General features: G+C 46.7%; 1 protein-coding gene across 1 annotated transcript; it reads left to right on the top strand.

The window, feature by feature from the left end:
- The first annotated feature begins 5,286 nt into the window (after positions 1 to 5,286).
- LOC146644381 (uncharacterized) lies at positions 5,287 to 6,414 on the top strand. Its single transcript, XM_085396845.1, has one exon. It carries the CDS (start codon positions 5,432 to 5,434, stop codon positions 6,038 to 6,040), a length of 609 nt encoding a protein of 202 aa, XP_085252971.1. The 5' UTR covers positions 5,287 to 5,431; the 3' UTR covers positions 6,041 to 6,414.
- Positions 6,415 to 8,609: the final 2,195 nt, after the last annotated feature.

The following is an 8,609-nucleotide window of genomic DNA, read 5'->3' on the forward strand; positions in this document are numbered from 1 at the left end:
AGTGGTGGAGCATGTTGTAAAAACAGACACCGTATCTGCATTCAGACTTCGTCCTTTCTCTGGGAAGATCCCCAAACCAGCTAACGAAACAGATTATGAGACCTGGAGATCTCACATTGAACTGCTGTTAGCAGATCCAAATTTGGCACCTCTAGAGATCACTCGTCGCATCCTTGAAAGTTTGCTACCTCCGGCAGCAGATGTTGTGAAAGGGCTGGGCTCAAACACAATTCCATCCATCTATTTAAAAGTGTTGGATTCTGCTTTTGCTTTAGTACAAGATGGTGAAGAGTTGTTTGCTCAATTCCTGAATACGTTACAGGATCCGGGTGAGAAACCCTCTGCTTTTTTGCAACGTTTACAACTCACATTAAACACTGTGATGAAAAGAGGTGGTATCTTGTCTTCAGACTTCAACAAACATTTACTCAAGCAGTTTTGTCAAGGATGCTGGGATAGCGATATCCTAAACAAACTACAGTTGGAGAACTTGAGGAGCGATCCCCCATATTTTGCAGAGCTCCTCCTACTGCTTCGAACTGAGGAGGGTAGACAGCTGGCCAAGGAGAATCTCATGAAGAAGCACCTAACTGCATCCAAGCCTCGTGCCGCTGTTCATTCCCAGAGCACATGTGCTTGTAGCCATTCAGACACCAAGGCTATTAATGAGCTGAAGCAACAGATGCAGAAACTGCAGAGTCAAATGGCTGCTCTTCTCTCACAGAAATCTCAATCCTCCAAGCCAGCACCACCTCAACTCAGATCAGCACAACCAAGACCCAGCAGCAGTGCAACCAGTTCCCGGCCTAGAGCAGGCTACTGCTTTAAATGTGGAGAGGATGGGCACATGTCAGCAGGATGCGCCAACCCTCCGAACCCGACACTGGTTCTGAAAAAGAAGAAACAACTTGAAAAAAGACAGCAGGCTTGGGACAGCAATAACAAATCGTCAAACTAGAGGCAGTCTCTGTGGAGGGACAGACGGAGGCTGCAATCGACCCATGTCCCAGTTACAAGCAGGATGGACATTCCATCACATTGCCTAAAGGACTCATTGGAACCAGAAGCACAGCACAGGTCACGATTGGAGGAACTGTATTCAACTGCCTGTTAGACACTGGGTCTCAGGTAACCACCATCTCTCACTCCTTCCACCATGATTATCTTTCTGACCATGAGATACAACCTCTGAAAAATCTACTGGAGATAGAAGGAGCAAATGGCCAAGCTGTTCCATACCTTGGTTATGTGGAGCTGAACGTCACTTTCCCTCCCGACTTCTTGGGTTCCACCACAGCTGTTGACACACTTGCCCTGGTAGTTCCTGATGTCCAATCAGCTCAACAGCCGTCAATACTGATTGGTACAAACACTCTGGACTTGGCATATGAGAGAGCATTCTCAGACCAACAACCCTCCATTCCAGCCCCACATGGATACAGAACGGTGCTGAAAATCCTTGAGCAACGATACAGACTGGCCAACAGTAACCATCATGGAATCATCAAGCTGCACACTGACGGACCACAGACCATCCCAGCTGGAAAAACTGTTGCCTTGGAGGGCTTAATTTGCGGACGCTGCCTCCAGGCCGAGAAGGCTGTGTTGGTGGAACATCCAACTTCGTCGCCTCTGCCAGGTGGCTTAATGGTCCCGTCTTGTGTCATGGATTTCCCTTCTCACCAGCCATACCACTTACCTGTGGTAATCTGCAACCAGTCTGATCATGACGTAACCCTCCCAGCCAAAGCCATCATTGCGGAGATCAGTGCCATTCAGTCTATTCAGTGTCAGGAAAGGAGTCATGACAGTATGCCTCCTAACCCTGTGACTTCTGGGTTCAACTTCAACTTTGGTAACTCCCCCTTAACACCGGAATGGAAGAGTCGTATTACTGAGAAGTTAAACGCCCTCCATGATGTCTTTGCAAAAAACGACCTTGACTTTGGGAAAACCGACAAAGTGAAACATCAGATAAAGCTCTCTGACCCTACTCCCTTCAAACAGCGCCCAAGACCAATCCATCCTCAAGATTTGGATGCTGTGCGCCAACACCTGAAGGAGCTGGTTGACTCTGGGGTCATCAGAGAGTCAGAGTCACCTTTTGCATCACCCATTGTCGTGGTGCGAAAGAAGAATGGGAGTGTGCGGCTCTGCATTGATTACCGGAAACTAAATCTGCAGACCATCAAAGATGCATATGCATTGCCAAAGTTGGAGGATACTTTTACAGCTCTCTCTGGATCAGAATGGTTTTCAGTCCTTGACCTTAAATCTGGTTATCAGATTGAAATGGAGGAGGAAGACAAGAGCAAAACAGCATTTGTATGTCCACTTGGATTCTATGAGTTCAACAGAATGCCCCAGGGAGTCACGAACGCACCCAGTACCTTCCAGCGACTAATGGAAAAGTGCATGGGAGAAATGAACTTGAAAGAAGTCTTGGTCTTCATTGACGACTTGATTATTTTTGCACCAACGCTTGAAGAGCATGAGAGGAGACTACTGAAAGTCCTTCACCGTTTGAAGGAATTTGGACTCAAGCTCTCAGTTGAAAAGTGCATGTTTTTCCAGAAATCCGTTAAATACCTGGGGCATGTTGTGTCAAAGGATGGTGTGCAGACAGATCCAGATAAAATCGAGACACTTAAATCCTGGCCGGTTCCAAAGAATCTTAAAGAACTTCGCTCTTTCCTGGGTTTCGCAGGATATTACCGTAGGTTCATCCAAGGCTACTCCAACATCATTAAACCTTTGCATGACCTTACTGCTGGATATCCTCCATCACAGCGGAAACTCAGAGCCACCTTCAAGCGAGAGCAATATTTGGATCCTAAGGAACCACTTTCCAGTCGCTGGACTCCTGCATGTCAACAAGCCTTTGACACCATTATCAAAAAACTCACGACGGCACCAGTACTTGCTTTCGCCGATCCCCAGAAGCCTTACCTTCTCCATACAGATGCTAGTTCTACCGGGCTAGGAGCTATTCTGTACCAGGAGCAACAAGGACAAAACCAGGTGATTGCCTATGCAAGTCGTGGTCTGTCGAGGAGTGAGTCAAAATATCCAGCACACAAACTGGAATTTCTGGCTCTCAAGTGGGCTGTGACGGAGAAGTTTCATGACTACCTCTACGGCACCAACTTCACTGTCATTACTGACAGCAACCCACTCACCTATCTACTTACCTCTGCTAAATTAGATGCGACCAGTTACCGTTGGCTCTCTGCTCTTTCCACATTTTCATTCAAAATCATGTATAGATCTGGTAGGCAAAATCCAGATGCTGATGCTCTCTCTCGCAGGCCACATGGAAAACTCTCCAATGACCAGATGTCCCAAAAGGAGAGGGAGAGAATTCTCTGATTTGCCCAACATCATCTGGGTCATTCTTCCTCAATTTCCATCGATCAACACACAGTCAAGGCCCTTTGTGACCGGCAGCTCGTTTATAGTATGGCTGAAAAGATGTCCACCACCGCACTCATCCAGTCACTAACTGCCCATGCCGACAGTTTGCCTGACAGCTTCGTCAACGACACTCAGTTTGCACCTCCTGTTGTTCCTCAGCTGACAAATGCTGAAATCGCTGAGAGACAGAGGGAAGACCAGACCCTGAGGCATGTCATATTGCTGCTAGAGACTGGGGAAAGCCCACCTCCCGTCTTGCGGGATGAACTCCCAGAACTGCCCCTTCTACTCCGAGACCAACATCGTTTGGAGCTCCAAAACGCCATTCTCGTGAGGAGGAGGCAAGTTGGGGACCAGCTCTATCACCAGTTAGTGTTACCTCAGAAATTTCGGGCTGAAGTACTGTCAGAACTGCATGACAAGATGGGTCATTTGGGCATCGAACGTACTCTTGACCTCGTACGTCGAAGATTCTACTGGCCAAAAATGGCCAATGATGTGTGGAATAAAGTGAAGACATGTGAGAGATGCACCAAACGAAAATCCTTACCTGAAAGAGCAGCACCCCTGGTGAACATTCGAAGTTATCGACCTCTGGAACTGGTTTGCATGGACTTTTTATCACTGGAACCCGATGGGAGCAGAACCAAAGACATCCTGGTAATAACAGATCACTTTACCAAGTACGCTGTCGCTGTCCCCACTCCAAACCAAAAAGCAAAGACTGTCGCCAAATGTCTCTGGGACAATTTTCTGGTTCATTATGGTATCCCAGAAAAGCTCCATAGTGATCAAGGACCAGACTTTGAGTCACGCACAATAAAAGAACTCTGCAAAATGGCTGGAATTCGCAAAATAAGAACTACACCATACCATCCACGAGGAAATCCAGTCGAGCGCTTTAACAGAACACTCCTGAATATGCTCGGAACGCTCACCACAGAAGAGAAAACTCACTGGAAAGATTTTGTTAAGCCCTTGGTCCACGCATACAACTGCACCCGGAGTGATGTTACTGGCTACTCACCCTATGAGCTCATGTTTGGTCGACAACCTCGCCTCCCGATTGACCTGGTCTTTGGACTTCCTGTGGACGGCAATCAACCCACTCATTCGCAATATGTCCAGAACCTGAAGTCAAATCTAGAAAAGAGCTACAAAATTGCCATTGGCAATGCGGAGAAGCTCATGGAAAGAAACAAGAGCCGTTTCGACCAACATATCACCCCCTCTGAACTGGACGTTGGTGACAGGGTGCTGGTACGTAACGTGAAACTCCGAGGCAAACACAAAATTGCAGACAAATGGGAACCAGACATCTATGTGGTGGTAAAAAGAGCAGAAAATCTTCCAGTGTACACTGTCCGACCAGAGAACAAATCCAAACCGATTCGTACTCTACACAGAGATCTCCTATTACCATGTGGATTTTTGCCGCATTCCACTAGAACCAACCGAACAACTGTAAAACCAACCGGGAAGCAGTCATTCAACCTTTCTGATGAGGACTGTGCACAACCTCAGTCAGACGATGAGGATGAAATGATACCGCATCAATGGTATGATCCTGTCTCAGAGCCTCTGCGATTCACCACTGTCCACAATCTGCCAGAACCGGCATCCGCCGTTCCAGCCACTGAACCTTTACCATCTGATACACCAGTCTGTGAACCTGCTACGCTCCCTTTGCCTTCTCTTGAGCCAGCAGAGAGCGACACCCCTGACTCAGAAACCCCCGTCAAGGAGGAAGCTCCTGATACTGTGGAATCAGAGGACAGTCTGTCCTCTGCTGAACCTACCAATGTTGAATTGCCGACTGAGTCCAGTATGTCCTCTGCTGCTGATCTACCATCTACCATCTAGTTTCTTGAGCTCTCAGCGAAGGCGGTCGCACTTTCTCCTCTCCTCCTCACCCTTATCTTCCCTGCTTCGCCTCTATGTCCTTGTCTTGTCTTGTGTGAATTTACTTTCCCTGGAACAGTCTCTCACTGTCGTTCTCTAAACCTAAAAGAGAATTATGGATTTGATCAACTGGTCTCTGAGTGCTATTGACACCCTTTTCTCAACGAGAAGTCGGGGCTCGGGAGAGCCTGAGTGCCCTGGAGGGACTTTCCCTGCCGGTTACACGATGGACGGGTGGCAGAACTGGAGGACCGTGTGCCTGGCGGGACTGTCGATCGAGGACGCTGAAGATATCTACCTATTCGGAACCATGATAACAGGGTTCATGCTGATCGGCGTTGGCTTAGCCCTGGTTTATCAGAGAAATAAGAAAGCGGAACCGGCTGTTCAAACCCCCACAAGGCTGCCCGCTGGATTCGAAGCGACGGGACGAGGTGCGACCTCTCACAACGAACGTAATATGGTCAACACCTTGGAGACGCTTACAGCTGCTGTGAAGGCTCAAAACAACACCATTGAGCGTATGAGGGGAAACATCAGAGAGAGGCCTGCTCAAAATGAGACCCTTGAGCGACAGTTGGAAAACATCGCGGAACGGATCACTGCAGTTGTGAGGTCTCAGCATCAAAAGACTGACAACACCACGGAACAGAAGTTTGATACCATCATGGGGAGGCTCGCAGCTCTTCAACGGGAGATCGAGAGACCAGCCTCGGAGTGCTAGAATTCGAGCTGCTCACAAAGGAGAAATCAACAATATTCAACATTTGGACACCACGGCCCCAGCTGCAGGCCCAAGGCTGGAGCCCACCAAAACAACTCCCTGATAACGACTGTGTGATGACTATTCTTCCCGCCCCATGAAGGACACCTGGATTGGCTGGAGGACTGTTTACTTAGCCTGATAGGCCGAAGGACACTGTCTCAGCTAAACTATGGACACGCACACACACACACTTACACTGATAAGCACTCACTCATCCCCCTCCCTTTCCAACGCCTTCGATGCTTGTGCCCTACCGGGGATGATAGCAGTCAACTGGACCAGCACAGATGCTGCAGGACCGGATGCGCTGTCTACGCCGGCTCTCTCTTACCCTTTACCCACCCCTGTTGCTTGTCTCGTGTTTCTATGGTGTATTGATAGTCATGTGCTTTTGTGCTGAGGTGTTTTTTCTTTTATCAAACTGTTCTCCCACTAGGAGCTCAGTCTGAGTGGAGTTTTTTTTCTCCTCCTCTTACCTCATGTAGTGTATTTTCGTTGTTTTTTTCCTATCAGCCTACCTTCTGACATGTCTGCCCAATGTGATGTTTGTGTAAAGTTGGTCAGAAGGTTCCTTTGTGAGTGCGCATGCGCCATTAGCGTGCTGCCTGCTGTAACCCCTAATTTCCCTCGGGATGAATAAAGTATTCTGATTCTGATTCTGATTCTGAACTCTGACACCTCCAGCTCTGAACTAGAACCTCTGAGAACATCAACTCGGACCAGGAAACCTCCGGACCGGTTACAATACTCTACGCTTGGTCAGCCCATCTTGAAGAGTATTCAGGCACTCGTCCATGGCTTAACCACTGCCTTTACTCATGCACTGGAGGATGAAGAGGACCATCTGCTTACTGCCACTGAACAACCTGTCATCCGGACCCAACCACCATGTACAGGGACGTACATGAGATCGAGGGGGGAACCTGTAACCCATATCAACTACTGCCTGTCACATGACCCACGTCAGCTGATTTGAGGTCCCTCTTCTGATTGGCTCCTTTCACGTCGCGGCAACTCTGAAAACCGGCTGTGGAGGGATACTTCCGGGTTCGACTCCTGCTGTGGCTGTGAGCTTATGGCATTTAGAGCGGTATTGGAAAACAAAGCGTTTTCTCTCCTCAATTCATCTTTAAACTTTAAACTCAGCAGTAAGTGTCCTTAATATCTTACAACCTTTGGTTGTCAGTAACCAGCCGATCGTTTTCGCAATTAAAAAATGACTTTGTGCGGCGGCGTTCCCACCGCGAGCAGAACTTCGGTTCAAAAACCGCTGTTTTTGAACACTTTTGTTTGCTTAAGCATTTTTATGGGCTTACTTTGAAACAAAGTGCGATTGAATGATTATTGTTATGTGTTGCCTTGAATTCGGCTATGCTGTCTGTTAGACAGTTGTTTTTCTTTATTGTTGTTTTTGTATTGTTTGTAGCGAACGCTACTGGAATGTATAGATTAAGCTACGTAGCCAAGATGATTAATGATTTAACTGTTGTACATTGGTTGATGATGATTTATGATTAGCATTGTTACCTAGACTTGCAGAAGAATATATTTGTTTACCGGTAAACTGAATTGAACTTGATGTGCTAATGGACATTTTTCTGACCTACAGGTCAGGTTTTTTTTCCCCTTTGAGTTGATCTTCTTCATATTGAAGTGGCGAGCCGGTAGGACCATTCTTTGTTTTCCCCTCTTTTCCCCCACTTAGCCGTCTTTGGATTACGGACATATTTCCCATTGTATGAAGCTGGACCCTAAGGAGGAATACCTTAAAAGTGAACTTTGAAAAGAAAAGGACCAAAAAAAAGGACTCTTAGCAAAAGGACTCTTGCACAGAAAAATCACAGCACTGATTTATTATTTAATTGTGGACATTTACGTTGTGTGTTGTGTTAAATATTTTGTTCCATTTCCCCTTTCCCCTATTTATTCAATATATTTTTGGTACAAGACATGACAGTCTTTGGTCTCATCATTCACACCATCTAGGCTCCATAAAGAACTATTTCTTCTGCGCGTCAGTCAGTAAATTCATCCATTGCCATAAACTAGTCCTTAAAATAACTTGGCGTTACATGTTGTTTATTCTAGTACTCTTGTTCTCTTCTGCTTGTTTTCTTTTTTCTTTCTCAGCAGGTGATCCAGGTGATCGATATATGCATTTTTTTTTCTCTGCCCGTTCTGTTGGTTTATGTTTTTTGCCCTTCTCCCCCATCCCTCTTCTCAGCTGTTTCTCTTTCCCTCTTTCTTTCTCCCCTTCTTTCCCCCAGTCAAGTCTGTCCCGTATTCAGTAAGTGAAAATAAAATAAACAATAAAAGGTGAATCAAATGGACCATTACGGCAAGGCTGGGATGGTCAATTTGGTAAAGTAAATCCGTTGGGCATCTTTCTTTGCCTTTAGATAACAATTCTGATGGCAAAAGAGCCAAACGGGACAGGCAAAAAAAAAAAAAAAAAACTGGGTGAAGCTGACTATAATAACAAAAGAAACACAGAAAACAAACCCTGACAACCGGGAATGAGGAGCCT

Source organism: Rhamphochromis longiceps, linkage group LG22, assembly GCF_057381845.1.
Source record: "Rhamphochromis longiceps isolate RC_006_pf linkage group LG22, R_longiceps_female_GT1.1, whole genome shotgun sequence".
Lineage (NCBI taxonomy): Eukaryota > Metazoa > Chordata > Actinopteri > Cichliformes > Cichlidae > Rhamphochromis > Rhamphochromis longiceps.

What these genes read in the sequence shown, in the direction of transcription:
- LOC146644381 (XM_085396845.1), top strand. Translation starts at nt 5,432, where the DNA reads ATGGATTTGATCAACTGGTCTCTGAGTGCTATTGACACCCTTTTCTCA.